Source organism: Fusarium oxysporum, chromosome IV (assembly GCF_013085055.1).
Source record: "Fusarium oxysporum Fo47 chromosome IV, complete sequence".
Classification (NCBI taxonomy): domain Eukaryota; kingdom Fungi; phylum Ascomycota; class Sordariomycetes; order Hypocreales; family Nectriaceae; genus Fusarium; species Fusarium oxysporum.
The window spans coordinates 2109285-2124762 of record NC_072843.1 but is presented as its reverse complement, the minus strand read 5'-3'; the positions used below and the strand labels follow the sequence as shown (position 1 = coordinate 2124762).

The 15478-nt window shown below is 50.0% G+C and overlaps 5 protein-coding genes across 5 annotated transcripts; 1 reads left to right on the top strand and 4 right to left on the bottom strand.

Moving 5' to 3' along the window:
- Positions 1 to 98: 98 nt before the first annotated feature.
- FOBCDRAFT_272589 (phosphatidic acid phosphatase type 2/haloperoxidase) lies at positions 99 to 1175 on the bottom strand (the record flags this gene model as incomplete). The annotated part of the gene is made up of 4 exons (XM_031179170.2): positions 99 to 796; positions 853 to 946; positions 1000 to 1056; positions 1110 to 1175. The coding sequence occupies 4 exons, from the start codon at positions 1173 to 1175 to the stop codon at positions 99 to 101; spliced, it is 915 nt and encodes a 304-aa protein (XP_031045057.1).
- A 720-nt stretch (positions 1176 to 1895) lies between these two features.
- On the top strand, positions 1896 to 3875 carry FOBCDRAFT_29486 (uncharacterized protein). Its single transcript, XM_031179177.3, has one exon. The coding sequence runs from the start codon at positions 2062 to 2064 to the stop codon at positions 3757 to 3759; it is 1698 nt and encodes a 565-aa protein (XP_031045064.2). The 5' UTR covers positions 1896 to 2061; the 3' UTR covers positions 3760 to 3875.
- Positions 3856 to 5633, bottom strand: FOBCDRAFT_291778 (major facilitator superfamily domain-containing protein; the record flags this gene model as incomplete). The annotated part of the gene is made up of 6 exons (XM_054704205.1): positions 3856 to 4395; positions 4452 to 4846; positions 4897 to 5061; positions 5119 to 5167; positions 5221 to 5363; positions 5432 to 5633. The coding sequence occupies 6 exons, from the start codon at positions 5631 to 5633 to the stop codon at positions 3856 to 3858; spliced, it is 1494 nt and encodes a 497-aa protein (XP_054560180.1).
- A 1316-nt stretch (positions 5634 to 6949) lies between these two features.
- Positions 6950 to 11873, bottom strand: FOBCDRAFT_238926 (uncharacterized protein; the record flags this gene model as incomplete). The annotated part of the gene is made up of 6 exons (XM_059610237.1): positions 6950 to 8322; positions 8651 to 8709; positions 9196 to 9716; positions 9770 to 10013; positions 10066 to 11463; positions 11695 to 11873. The coding sequence occupies 6 exons, from the start codon at positions 11871 to 11873 to the stop codon at positions 6950 to 6952; spliced, it is 3774 nt and encodes a 1257-aa protein (XP_059464670.1).
- Positions 11874 to 13816: 1943 nt separating this feature from the next.
- On the bottom strand, positions 13817 to 15478 carry FOBCDRAFT_131888 (L-lysine 6-monooxygenase (NADPH-requiring)-domain-containing protein; the record flags this gene model as incomplete). The annotated part of the gene is made up of 2 exons (XM_059607890.1): positions 13817 to 14444; positions 14499 to 15478. The coding sequence occupies 2 exons, from the start codon at positions 15476 to 15478 to the stop codon at positions 13817 to 13819; spliced, it is 1608 nt and encodes a 535-aa protein (XP_059464669.1).

The window sequence follows — 15478 nt, the reverse complement described above, 5'->3', positions numbered from 1 at the left end:
TGTTGTCGAGCACATGATGCTTCGATGAAAGAGTAATGCAATGCAGGCTAAGCCAGAGCATCTCGGACAAGCACGCAAACTATTCCTAGTCCCCAATATCAGCGTCGCGAACCTCTCAAGTTTTCCATCTCGAATCCTACATCTGTCCCTCTTGCTGCCTCCTCATCATCGGTGATTCGTTGCCATCCCGGCTGAGTGTCAACTCCTGGTCGTGGATAAGGCTCGTCGCATTTCGTACTTGAGAGGCGGGGAAAGTGCCGTCTGTAGCTCCAATACGCAATGCTCATGCCTAGAGCTGAGCCTACGCAGACATCGTAGACGTCGTGGCGATAATCCTCGCATCTCGATATAGCGACAAGACCTGCACCGATGAGTGGCAGTAGGCAGACCAACGCGCGGCTGAGATCACGACCGCCAGCCGAGTAACGGAACACATGGAGTTGGCCGGCGAGGAAGAGGCTGAGAAAACCAAGGCCAGCGAATGAGAAGGATGAGTGGCCAGAAGGGAATGATCGCCAGCCCTCTTGCAGTATATGGCCATCTTCTGCAGTGCAGACATCGATGGTTACAAGGGTGTTGGCCTTTGTGCCGATTGCGGGCTTGCAGCGGTCTAGCAGATCAGGACGAGGCCTGCCAACTGCATTCTTGATGATGTCAGTGATGAAGGATGTGAGTACAATAGAGATAAGGAACGAGAGGTAAGTGACTTCATGCTTGGCCGCTGATGACCTTGCGATTATGTTGTAAGCGATTAAGACTCCCAGCGGTATGAAAAGGGCGTATACGAAGTTCATAACTGGTAGTCTTTGTTAAGTCCGGTCACAGAAGCTGAGGTTGATGTTTGAGACGTACAGACAGGGACACGCTCATGGACCGCAAAGGGATACGAGATCTGCAGGTCGTTTATGAAGAACATGCGATGAAATGGGTTGACGAAGAGGACCGTCTGTGAATCTGTCAACCAGTGTTCTGGGTTCTCATTGACGATATAGTACAGACCAAGATCCAGCCTGTTAAGAGAAATAGGAAGCCGACATAATCAGGCGCATGAGTTGTCTGTTGTATGTCATGAGTATAACACCAAGGACCGATTTGACGAGTCACTATACCTTCCAATATCTCCTCAAAAATGAGATTGGTCCGCCGGACGAGCCATAGCTATGAGCTGGAGCCATGATTGATGACGATAGCTGAAATCAGGTTTGACGGGCGGAGGTGTCGGAACATAGGCAGACTGCAGTATCGCAACGGATGGAAAATGCAGATTTTCTGTATCGGCAAATAAGAGGGCGTTTAGCTTTATTACCGAGTCATGTTAAAGAGACGCGGCTCATAAGTTCAGTGCTGTTGAGAAGACGTAACAAGTTCTTGCTGAGGTTGGGCATGTTGCCAAATGCGGGAATGAGGGCCCCTGATCTTCCGTTGGTTTTCTGGGGCCATATCAATAAAAGAATCCAGATAACGAGTAGCTGATGTACACCAACCATGTACTATCAACATTCATTTTTAGTCTTCGGGAGATCAAAAGTCAGGATTAAGTGGTCATAATGAATTATGATACTTTTCAATCAACCCCGGGATGACCACCGTTGTTTTATGTACTCATTGCAAGTGATGACTTCAACCCCGTAGTACTTTCGACGTAGGAACGGTTGTCGATGGGCATTACAGACCAATATCTACCCCATCTTTGGATCCAAGACAATAATACTAGGCAAGATTTTAAACATGAATTTCAATCAACTTTGAAATGGAAAGAAGTCGAGATAACGATTTCAGTTGGAGCTGCTTAGCTATAGGGTAGGTAGCCGAATCGTCATCCACTAATTCTTAGGCCCAAGCTCTTGCGGATTTCTGCTGTGACGGTTGACGACCAGGAAACTTGGTTGCTTTCCCTCAGCCATAACAACTTTTCAACAAGACAACTCCTACCGATGAAATATCGACAATCGGAAATCTAGAACCTCTGCCTGTGCGAACATATTGCTTATGAAGCACCATCTCAGGAATAGCTTCTGAATGGACAACCTGATGTCATAGTTTGCGACGCGACGAAGCGAGATGCTCAAATCGACACACACACCATCGGCAGCCGCTCTGGCACCGCTTCCGCCAGGATGGAGCGAGCATACCGCGCCGACTGGACATACATACTATTACAACGCTGAAACAAAAGAATCAACATACAAGCGTCCAGGAGTCCAGCCGCCTCTACAGCCGGCGCAACCACAAGCTCCCGCATATCCTGGTTATGGCTCAATACCATACTTAGCCGATCCCAACGTCGCTAATGCCTACATGGCACAATTCAATCAAGATAATAATGGGCAAAGGCATAATAATAGTTCACGAGGTGGGCATGGAGGAGGTCGTGGAGGCTTCGAAGGTCGACCACGTCCACAGCCTGTTGACAAGCCGAGGAGAAAGGAGCCGATCCCAGGTTGTGAACCATGGATTCTCGTATATACTAAGTACTCGAGGCGCTTCGCATACAACCCTGTCAAGAATGCCAGCTACTGGCGCATACCGGAGAAGTTGATGCCTGCCATTTTGGAGCTTGACAAAGCCCGGCTACGGCAGAAAGCCGCAGGAGAGAATCAAGAAAAGGAGCATAAGCAAGATGAAAAGCGAGAGAAGCAAGCAGTATCACAAAAGAATGACGCCCCAGTGGCAGATTTGGACGACGATAGCGAATATGAGGAGGTCGAGGTGACGGATGACGAAGGGGAAGGTGAAGGCGATGAAGAACATCCCTCCAAACGGCAACGGACTGCAGATCCTGACGCAGACGAAGACGTACCCATGGAATTCACAGAAGCTGATTTTGCAGCTCAATTACAGGCCATGGGAGACGATTACGGCCTTGAACCAGGCGACTACGACGACGGAAACGCTGAAGAATGGCCTGAAGGTGCCGAGGGAGTGCCTCTATCCGAAGACGACGCGAAATACCTGTTCAAAGATCTCTTGAACGACTTCAACATCAACCCATACAGCCCGTGGGAGAAACTCCTGGAGGAAGGCAAAATCATCGATGACTTGCGATATACAGCACTCAGCACTACGAAAGCACGTCGGGATTGCTGGGACGAGTGGACGCGTGAGAAGATCGCGGAGTTGAAGGAGCAACGAGCCAGGCAGGAAAAGCGGGATCCTCGTATTGCTTACATGGCATTCCTGCAAGAAAAGGCGACGCCGAAGCTGTACTGGCCCGAGTTCAAGAGAAAATACAAGAAGGAGGACGTCATGAAAGATCACAAGATCACCGACAAGGATCGCGAGAAGGCATATCGAGAACACATTGGTCGCCTCAAAATGCCCCAGTCCAAACTCAAGTCCGATCTTACTGCCCTGCTCAAGGCCCAGCCGGTGCACTTACTAAACAACAAGTCGCTATCTACCGGCTTACCCGACCCGGTCCTCACCGACATTCGCTTCATATCCCTCGAGCCCAAGATCCGCGATCCTCTGATCGAGGCTTACGTGAGCAATCTGCCTCCCCCACCAGAGGACCTTGATGCAGCCAAGGACGACGAAGAGCAGCGAAAGCAGCGCGAGTCACGCGAAAAGCGTGAGAAGGCACTGGAGGAGAGAAACCGCGTGGTGGAGGAACAGAAAAGGAAGCGCGATCGAGAGGTGGCGGCTAGTAAAGCCCGATTGAGAGATGAAGAAAGGGAGTTGGAGATGGCCATGAAGGTAGGAAAGCAAGGATTGCAGAGCCAGTTGGCCAGCATGAAGGTTGCAGAAAAGGAACCATGATATTGGGGAAAAACAGATCTTGTATCTGCATATGCATCTATCTAGTATATCTAATTCTAGCGACCAACCGTGGTCGGTTTGTGTCCATATAGACAATCACAGCCCATACATGAAAGTCAACTTCTTGTCTGCGTATCGGCGGTCGTTGAGTCTCTCACTCTCGATCTCCTCCGGTGACATTGTGCGCAATATCGCCTGCTTGCGTTTGTTGACTGCTGCAAGCATGAATCGATAAGACAAATATCCGATCAAGGCGATGGCAAGGAAACCCAGCGTGACGTAAAATGGAAATCTGTAATGGGGCTTGTATCGCTGTCGGTACAACTGCGCCCCGATCACGCCTCCGAGGTTACCGAAACCATTGACGCCAAGCACAAGAGCTCGCTTGCCAGGCTCAGGCGTGTTGCCACTAAGCCATGCCATAGTGAGAGGAGCCGAAATGTATACACCAGATAGGAGCACACAAAGTGAAACGTACTGCCCAGTGCTCGAGGAGATTGTAACGGTAAGGATCAGGCCAATGATACCAATAACCAAACCACCCAAAATGTGATATCCCCGTTCCTTGTAGTGATCCGAACTTAGAGCAAAGGCGTAGAGGCCAAGAGCACCACAGACGAAGGGCGGAACTGTCATCTAGATCGCTCGCAGTCAGTCAAGCCCAGTTGAGACTAAGAAGAAGTAAAACACACCAGGTTGGCAAGGATGGACTCATAACCCAGCCCCTGAACAACAAGGGGCAGGAAAACTGAGAAGGCACCGCTGGGGACACTCGCGCAGATGTTGAGCAGAAGGACAGTCCACAGCTTCCAGTCTTTCATCGTTTCCACGAAATCTCTCTTGCTCAGGCGATTCTCTTCAATACCATCTTCGCTGTACTCATGCTGTACGAACTCGGCGTTGTCTTGCTTCATGCGTTCGACAGCAAACTCTCGTTCATCTGGACGAAGAAACCAAGCAGAGCCAGGGCCTTTAGGTAGCCACAGCCAAGCAATGATAGCAAAGAAGCATGTCAGTGCTCCCTCGATAAGGAAGAGATATTGCCAGTTCTTGAGGCCACCACCACGGAGATGGAAAATGCCGTATGCTTGAAGGAGTAAGTAATTAGCTTGAAGAATTGTTATAACCAGAACTCACAGATTGAGCCCGAGAAGGCTCCAGCGATGGCATACTGTCCGTAGAATAGAGCGAGTCTAACACAAAAGTCGTAACGAGGATAGAAGAATGACAAATACGCAACGGCCGTGGGGTAGAAGCCCGCTTCAAAGGCGCCAATGAGCAAACGTGTGGCGATGAGTGCCCCTAGAGTAAGGTCAGAAGAGGGTTGACTATGTGAGAGCGAGCGGAAGGGCTACAGACCACGTCCTTTGATGAAAGCTTGACCAATTGTCACTGCACCCCAGCCAAACTGTAGAATGTGTCAGTAACTTCCCGCTCTTAGTCGTGGCACCGTCTAATTACCATTAAAAAGGGGATCCAATGCTTAGCACCAATATAACGGCCAGCTGCGGCAGAAACGGGCTGCAATACAACAAAAGTGACGAAGAATAGAGAGACCGCTTCATTCAAATCATCAGGCTCAGCCCCTATGTCTGTGGTAAAACCTGATAACAAGCTGTCAGAAACCGATCGAGCACGTACAAATGGAAGGGGGCTAGGAGATGTTGATTACCTTGGGTTTCGGCATTACCAACGTTGCCACGATCTAGACCATTGAACAGATATAGAAGTGAAAGAAGCGGAAGCAACGCAAAGTCGAGCTTCTGATTGAGGGCCCGACTTCTCTCTTTGTTCTGCTCGACTGAGTAGGCAGCGGGAAGACTCGATGGAGTCTTGCTCGACTTGGTCGGCCGGAGGGCTTCTCGATCGGACATGGCTGCTTCTGATTCAGTTGTAGTTGTAAATAGTTTGTTTTTCTCCGGAAAAAGGAGGAGACAGGCAAATCCCTTGTAATATACTGCAGATACTACGAACAGTGCATTGGCGTCGTTGCTGGGTTCATATAGGCACGCGTTTGGCAGGCAACTCTCGCTTGCACAGGTCTCTCGAACATTCACACCTGGAGGCTCTTGATGATATCTCCGCCTATATTCCTAAGGCCCAGGGATTAATTGGGGGTCGGGCCAATGATCCGACTTCCAGCAGTTGTCCCAAGAATCTGGTAAGCGTGATCCATGTGTAGGCCCGATCCGGACGTCATTCTGTTTGTCACGGTCGTATATAAACCAAGGTTTGCTGTTGGCCTATCATGAAGTAAGAATCTGACAGCAGACCAGACGCTCGGGATTGAGGCTGACAGGAAGTGCCTCGAATAGGCAGATGCTCAGCGCCACTACTGTAACCTCGATCAAGGTTGCCTGAGCGTTGGGACACAAACTGACCGCATCTTTAGCTCGAGGAAAGCACGTTAAACGTGATGGATGGCTGTATTGGGGTCGAAAAGTAGCGGGAATTGAGCTAAGGAGGCCCATCTTGACTCATTACCAAGGAGCGGGTACTCATAGAACGAATCGACAAGTGCCTCCACAATTACGCGCAAACCAGGGAAGGAATTCTAAGTTTGCCGCGATGAGCAAATCATGTTGCTGATGATCAAGTTCGTTAAGTCGTGGGCTGTGTCGTTAGGGCTGTAAGGCTGACATATACCCCAGAATCCAGGATCCTTCGCGCTGCTTACTGAGAACGTGTTGTTCCACACTTGGCGTTCTGTCGATACGCCTTGATTGCAGCAAGGGCTTATGGTGGCTTAAATGAACGTTCTAGAATAACGCCTCAAGCAAAAGGGGTTACAAGATTCTCATGTCGACCGTTGGTCCCTCCAGTGAGCTGAAGTAAAGTTTCCAATGCCTGAAACAGGCACTTCAAGTGAGTGGCAAGATGCATATCCGGCATCCTCATTGATGGCGATCAAGAAACCTCTCCAATAACAGATGCACCAGGCAGGAAGGCTTGCATGAGGAATCAAAGCCTCCAACTGTGCAGGCGATGTAAGACAACCCCCACAGCTATATTAATTCAGTCATATTTCGATATTGTGAATCCGAGCCTCCGTCAGATGATCCAAGGCACCAAGAGGCACGAAAATGCCATATGCTACTGCTATTGGTTGTGTCGTGAAAGAGGTAATGTAACTCTCCAGATTGTCGGGGTTAAGGACCATGCTACAGATCGTCTCACTCGGATTTTGGCATCAGAGATTGGTAAAATATTGGTCAGCCTTCTTCTCAACTTCCTGGGCATAGTTCGACATTCCCGCACGACCGGTGACGCCGTCCTCAGTGATGTAGTGATCGATCAAATCGGGTGACACCCACTCGAAATACACGTTTTTGACAGTGACCAGAGAGTGGGGAACCGCCCTCACAGCTGAGCTGAGGTCTCCCCAAGCTTGCATAACCTCGCATGAATCGTTTTCCTCCTGACCTGGCGGTGCAAAAGGGAGTACCTTCTCTTTCTCTGACAAAATGACAATCTTGGCTTTTGGAGACATGTACTTGGCTGTCAGAACAACAGGCAGAGAACCGACTTTGTTGCTAACCGCGGCTGTTTTGTCGATCAGATCCGCTCCGATGAGCACAATATCTATGTCCTTCGCTGCGATGCCAACACTTGCATCAGTGTGGATTATCAAGCGGGTCTTGGCCTTGGAATTGTTGGCGCATGAAGCAATTGACTGTGCCATCTTGACACCTTCGAAGAGTGGTCGGGATTCGAGCACATGAACCTCCACAGGTCGCGAAGTATTTCCCATAACGTGAGTGATGGCCGAGGTGATAGTTGAACTAGAGGAGAGGGTAAGGATCTTGAGTGGTCCGCCCCCCGATAGATGCTGCTCTATGAAAGCCTGGAACATCGCGCCAGTTCTTGAAGTGGTATTCTGTCGGTCGCGGGCGTAATCCCCCAAGGCTCTGACGATATTATCGATCGAGCTCTTATCTAGTGGACCGCTGGGTGGGATTCCGTCTTGAACTATGTCCAAAGCCGATAGAACAACGTTCAAGATAGACGCGCCCATACTTTCTCGCCCGTTCTTCCACAGGTGCCATCCCGCAAACCTGATATTGTTCCACCACTGAACTTGATCAGTGGAATCGAGTTTCTTAATAACATCGATATAGGTATCGAGAGCCTTGGTAGCTAGCTGGCGCGCTCCGCTTTCGTGATCTTCCTGCAGAGCGACCAAGCCCCGGCTAAGCGTGTTGCCTGCCACTTCGCCCAAGTCAACGTTGAACCACACCCTTCTAAGACTCTCTAGGATGCGCGGAACGCCCTCGAAGTCATCTGAGTCGTTGATTGCGTCTGGATCGAACCATTCGTACCCCTCATGCTCCCAGTCAATTTTGATGCCAGCCTCACCGCGGCCACCGTCGCTCTCGGATTTGAGAACGAAACCGAAAGGGTTGACAGTCCACTCTCTCCCAATAGACTCATCAGCGAACGAGAATGGTTTGCCCTTCCGAAAAAGGCGTAAAGAGTCATGCGTAAGAGTTGTTTCCTCAGCAAGTTCCCTCCAGGCTGTGGCAAGAGGATCCGCGTCAGTGTCATCTACACTTCCAGAAATGCCTGCATATTTGTGCCTTAGTATGTAAGCACGGGTTCACTGATAAGGTAATGCACTTTGCTTACTGATATGTGTTTACGTGACCGCTCCGGCGGAAGAGAGCGACCTGGGGTTTCTTGGCCTCACCCTCAGCGGGGAATCTGAAGATGAAGCTCGTCGCGACGTCTCTGTGTTTGAGAGGTGCCATTCGTGACGAAAGACTGTAGATCTTGGACGGTCAAAGATGACAACGCGAGAACAAGTGCATGCCGCGGGTCGTTTCGGAAGCGAAAAGATGAGACTTTGGGATGCTGAGTAGGATTTTCGTGGGTGAGACAATTGGTACCTTACGCATGAGAACCCAAGGGAGGAAGGAAGATTGCGAGAATACCACATGCTTCATCACATGACTGTCACACGTCACTCTCCTCAATTACATCAAGACAGAAGCGATAATCATGAATTAAGTTACCAGGAATATCCTTGTCTCTCTTATCTCCATGTTTGAATCCGATCATATTCGTGGGGAATCCCAATCTGAACCACGCTTGGGCCGATAGTTCATTCGCCATTTACCATTAGAGGACATTTAATTGTCCATCATCAACGCCTAAATCATCGTAACTGCATATCCTACATTCAAATGCCCCTTGGACAGTCTCTCAAATATTCATTAGAATAAAACCTCAAAAGAATCAACTTTTGTTCTGTAATAAAAACACAATGTCAGTCGCCAACTTTTGTTGCTTACAGGGCGCCCAACTCCAACTCAAATGAGATACCCATTATTAGATTGCCAATCGACATCAATCCACGAAACCAACTCATTATATAATATGTGGCCTTGATCAACAAGGATAGGCTGCTGAAGTGCCTCTGATGTCAGCTTGTCTGACCATTGCTGTCCCATGTCAACATGTGTTCGATTTGCGATCGGATCGTAGGTTGTCGTAGTCTGTGTCATGTTGACGGAACGTGTTGCAGTGCTCATGTCAACAGGGATAGGAAGACGCTGCACAAGAACGCGAAGGTCCCGAAGTACCGTGGCACAGTCCCGACCGTAGTTGCTACCAACTCGACTCTCATCCTCGAACCTCCCAATCACAAAGTCGAGGTCAAGTGACCGAGCCTTTTCACTCCGAGAAGACGGGCACAGATCCTCTACCAGCTGCTGTAACATCAATACTATGGCAGCGTTGAAAATGAAGTGAAGGCCGGCTTGGAGCAGCTTTCGAGGATGGTTGACAAGTAGGATCTGTCGAGCGAGCTGAATATTGTGTTCTGCTGATGCTATGCATCGCTTCAGTAGAGGGAGTTGTGGATGTGAACTCAAGGAACATTGCCGCGAGACCAGCTTTTCCGCGAATGATTTCTTGACCAAGGCGAAGAAAACGGGGCGGATAGTCAAGATTATTAACTAAAGGACATGTTAGCCCAACCCCAAAAGACATTGAGAAATGGAGAAATTACCTGGTTGTAGTGCATGTGCAGCAAGCAAGTGGCTGGGTCATCGCTCAACCCGTTGCTTGCGAGTTGCACCGTAGGTGGGAGTTTTAGACACCACTCGTCGAGCATACTGATCTCCCCTTCGAGGCTTCTCACAGGTCTTGCGGCGTCTTCTGAGGGGGAAATGCGATATGTATTACACACGATATGGCATGATATCCGCGAAAGCTGGACATGAGCTTTGAGACCATCTGCTGGAGGCATAGACCTATCGAATGAAGTTAGTCAGAGCGAAGGGGCATAGATGGGGGGATACCTACGGAGCATCGCAAGGAAGCGGTAACCGAATTGCGTCGTCCATGATGGTCGGGGGTCTCCCCATGAGGCAGCTTAAATAGCGATCCAATACATAAAGTGTCCAGAATACGCGTTTGCCACTCTCGTCAAGCCAGCCCCTATGTGCGCCGTGCATGATGCTGATATGCATAGCGTTGCTCACGCAGATATATGCGGCATCACGGCGATTCATCTCTATCAGGTAAAACCCCATCAATGTCAACACCGATACTTCGTTGGGCGTAAAGCGTGTAATGTCAAGCGGGTTCCCTAGGAGCATACGGGCCCGGCTGAAGTAGTTCTCACTGAGATGAGGGTCTATAGAGATATCCTGAGGCGGCATAATCATAGCTTGAGATACCACAGCAAATGCTGTCTGATAGAAAGCCAAATGACGGCACTTGGCGAGACGCAAGTTTGCCGAGTCTCGTTCCATGGAGGGGATTGTCGGTGCTGAAGAGAGATCCCCCCACCAGTAGATTCCTCCACTTGGCCAATGGCAGTTACCGTCTTGGATGAAATAACGAAGCTCGGATAGCATTGAGTCCATCTCTGGGGGTGTAGGAAACCATGTCGGGTCAACATCTCGATCATGCAAAGGTCGCGAGTCGTAGGTCTGGTAACGACCAAGACTTGACAAGAATGCACTTCCATCCGAGCCTGGGCGCAGACTTTGATATGCAAGAGGCAGAACTGTAGTCATGAATTCCTTCAAGTAGTCGAGGAAAGTTGCGCCACTCGTCTCACCCAGGAAACGAGCATAGCCGTCAGGGTCATGTAACAGACGACCTTCGGTTGAGACCAAGTTCTCTTCATCATCCTGCCGATTTTGAGGCGTCGCCCCAGGATGTGATAGCTGGATAGAATGTGTTCGTGATAGTCCATAACTGGGTTCCTGTATTCGAGTATCTGATAGCTGAGCTTGAAGATGGAGATGAGGCGGTTGTTGCTGGAATTGTCTATGTATACTGGGATATTGAAGCTGAGGAAGCTCAGGCGGCACTCGCCCGATATGCGCTGCCGCATCTATCGTTGGCGTTGTCTGTGCCGCTAGACTAACGGCCGATGATCCAATGTCATGGTTAGAAGCGGTCCAACCAAGCAAATCTGAAAGTTCTTGGCGGCTTGCGGAATCCGGGACGGCGTTTGATACAGCTGCTGGGACAGTGTCTCGAAGAACGCGTTCATAGAGATCGACCTTGTGTTTCAAATCCTCGAGCTCTGAGCGCGTGATGCTCACCTTCTCAACAGGCAGAGGATATATGCAGTCGCGTGAAGAGGATTGGCATTGGCGACACGGGTGCTCGCCAGAGCATCTGACTCTTCTCACATTGCAAGCATTGCACCTTTTCAGCGAGACGTGTGTTAGATAAAGACGCGAGCTTTTATGATGATATGATTGATAAGTCAGTGACTTGAGGGGGGAACCTCAGTCAAGCTTGACGTCTGCCGAAACGCAGGAATAATTGAGTATAATTGAAGTGGAATTGATACATCGATAGATGGTACATAAAAGATCAATATAAACAAACCCATTGCAGGATATATCGATTGAATAGCTACAGTAGTGTGGTACTGTAGACGGGTAGACACATGGAAACTAATCAACTTACGCTGTAGCGACACGCTTGCGATGCTCGGGAGCAACCTTGTGCCGGCGGGGATTGACAGGAAGCCGTCGAGGAGTATGGGAGGCAGAGGCAGAAACAGAGACAGAAGCCCGAGGTCGAGCCGATTGTGGTCCAGTTGCATTCGTATTCGCAGTTGGGCCAGAGTCGTCGGGCTGCTTCATGGCTTAGTCGTTCGTGAGTTTCCGTTTCCAAGAGGAGAACACTCGTCGTTTACTCTCAGAGACTGAGAACCAGTCAGCCCCTGCCTGCTAAGAACCTACCAAGAGTGCTGTTACCAGTGCTAGGTTAGTACCACTCTAGGGGCCGCCGCTCAGAAAAGATTGCATTGGATGTCCCCCACCCGAAAGGATTCTCATAATACTGTCCAAGCAAAGATGTTCAACCGTTGGTGCGGAAATCTGGGAGGGAAGCCGGAATCAGTCAATCAATTATGGAGATTTCATATCGCCAAAAATATCACCTCGACCTGGACCGCCTCGCTTGCGGCACGGTTCGTTGAACCCTGTAGACTATTTCGACTGCTGCGCTCCGCTCTGCTCTGCCTACGGCAATGGCCCAAGCAACAAGGCCTGCACAGACTTTACTCTGATTTTTAAGTTCTGTTCACGGCTTTTCCCTCCAAAGAAAGACACTCTCAGACTTCTCGGTTGGTATGCCCGCTGTGTGTATGTATTATCAATGTGCATGCTGACACATGGTTGATCTCTGTTTGATAACTCCAACGCTAAGCCGAGGTAGTACTCTTTAACCTGCATGGAATAAGACGGAACAACGTCGCTTGACAAGGGCTTGCAACCTTGTCAGCTTCATCTCGAGACTCGACCGTCGATTGCTTACACAAGCAAAACTCTTTACCTCCTGCATAAAACTCAATAGGGGAACTCGTTGAGTGTCAATAGCAGTGATGTTGTTGGGCTATGCTTTTGATGCATACCTACCATGCTTAGACCTTTTTATTCGTGCCAAAAACGACGACCCTTGTTGTAAAAGATCTTGGCATACTCTTTGCAGTTTCTTTACATTGCTAGTCTGTCCTGCATCAGTGGGCAACTATAGACCACAAGGGAAGAGAATCTGTTTCTCAGCAGGTGGATGTGTAGCCAAATGCTGGGATGACCGGCCCGCCTTTGCATGGCATCTCGACAGCGTGAAACTCTTACAGCGGTCTTTCCGAGATATGAAATAATGACTCAACATCAGCGAGTCAATTTCAAGTGAAAGCATGGGGGGCCTCGCTGTTGGCTGGGGCAAATTGTAAGAGGCCCGTTCAAGCACAAGCATGTCATGCGCTTCCATACAGTCCTCATAGCTCTGCCTAAAAGATGACATTGCCGGCCGGGCGATTCCCATCGTTATTGCCAATTCCAGAGGCTCACTCCGTTTGGTGTAACGGAGATACTACGTTAAACGGTCAACAATAACACTTGGTGCAGAGTTGGCCAAGACTATGAAGTCATCCCGAGTACTGAATCTTACGGCAACTATCCCACGAGGGAGTATCACTGGAAATCAAAAACACAAAACGGGCAGTCGATGGACTGGAGTTCGTGAAATGGGCGACATGCAGCGTGATGCCGACTTATATCGGGTGGTGTTAAGCCCTTGGTATTAGGCGCAGTACCCGAGAAGCGGTCCGTAACAGTGTGTTGGAAATGTGGCAACTTGAATAAGCTTAAGGAGATATACCAAAATGAGGAGTTGCGACCTGTCAAGAATAGCCGCGATACTGAGATGTGACAATGGATGCATGGCACACAGAGAATGGAAATTGGAGATTGTAAATATTTTTCAATGCCGTGGTGGGGCTCTAACAAAATCTACAGAACACCAAAAGAGATAACTGAAATCCAACTTTTGTCTGCTAATTCGCAGTATGTACTGCAAACGATGATGACGATAATAAATAACAGAGGATATAGTAAATAAAAAATGACTTAAGCGGCAAGACTGCTCATTTCAGTCCAGTCAGCTATTTTCGCTGCCCTTGCAAACCCATTACAAACGTAGGTATCCATTCATTCGTGCTGTCATAACATTTATTGCTTGAAAATAGATTGAACAATCTCGCCTGAACGAGTGCCCAGGACGGAGAGGAGGGTATCGCTCAGCTAGAGACAATGTTAGTATCTATTGAATGAACAGTTCGCGGTGGATCACTTACCCCGTGAGTACCCTCGCAGCAGCCCTGCAGCCAGACGCCAGAGTCGTCGGCAACAGTGCCAGGGGAGAACTTGACTCGGTAGTCCCTTCCAACTGCCAGCTTACGCTCGCCATCTTGTGTCTCGACGTTCCAGCCGTTGACACCCTTGGGGGACTCGTTGCGTCCCGATACGGTCTTGGGGAGCATTGTCCAGGCGTCCTTGAGCATGTCGACGTGAGCGCTTCGCTTGTAACCGGTAGCAGCAACGATCAGATCAACATCAAAAGTCTCCTGGTCGACGAAGCCATCGAGAGGACCATCGTTCACGCGTTGGACCTTGATCTCGAGAGCGTCACCCTTGGTGTCGACGCTGGCAATCTCACGGCCAGCGAGAATTCTGTGGGGCCACTGTGTCTCATCGTCGCTGATCTCACGCTTCTGGTCATACATCTTCTCGAAGAGGTGCTCAATGAGCTCCAGGCGAACAACACCGTAGTTGGTGGCGCGAGCCTCAGTCAAAAGAGTCTCACGAGCCCTGACAGATCGTGGCCACAGGTTGTCAATGTACTCGGGGTTGAAGATGGAGTTGACGCTGTACGTCATCGTCAGCAGAGGTTCCTATAATGAGCAACTGTGCACAACTTACAATGGAGAGTCATCACTGGGGCGCAGGAACTCCTGGCGCATGATAAGGTAGGTCTTGGAGTTGGGGTACAGGTTCTGGACGTTGTTGAAGATCTCAGCGGCACTCTGGCCAGCACCGATAACAGCAACGCGGTAAGGAGCGTTCTGCTTGGCTAGGATCTGAGGGGCGTAGTTGGCGAATTGAGAAGAGTGCAGGACACGAGGGTGCTTAGCAGGGAGGCTCTTGGGGAGCGAAGGCTGGCCACCAGCAGCAACAAGGACGTGACGGCTGCGGAAAGATTCGACCTGGCCAGTCTTGCCATTGCGAGCCTGAACGGTAAAAGTCTTGACGGCACCGGCCTCCTTGCTCTCGGGGGAGATAGAGAGAACCTCGTTGTTGTAGCTCACAACATGGTCAAACCAAGAAGAGCACCAGCGAAGGTAGTCCTCGTATTCAGTACGGGCAGGGAGGAAAGTGCTCAAGTTGGTAAAGTCAACGAGGCGACCCTGACGGTGGAGGTAGTTAAGGAAAGTAAACTCAGATCGGGGGTTGCGAAGAGTGGCCAGATCCTTGATGAAGGAGATTTGCATCTTGGCTCCAGGGAGCAGCATACCGGCATGCCAAGCGAACTTGGTCTGCTTCTCCAGGAAAAGGACCTTGGGAGCTGCGCCATCAGGGCGAAGCTTCTTGCCCTCGGCGATGGCATCGTGAATAGCGACGGCTACAGCCAAAGATGCGGGGCCGAAGCCAGCACAGATGAGGTCAAACTCAGAATCCGCAGGAGCGGACTCGAGATAAGGAGATCTCTCCTTGTGAACTCGGGGTCCATGGCGGGCAGCAGGAGCAGCTCCGTTTCCGTTGCTGTTGCTGTTGCCGTTGACATGGCCGTTGTGGCCGTTAGTAATACCGTTGGTGCCATTTGTACCGTTGTGACCGTTGGTGGTACTGTTGGAGACCGGGGCCTCGGAGCCGTTGAATGAAACCTCGCTGTGGGGTGACAT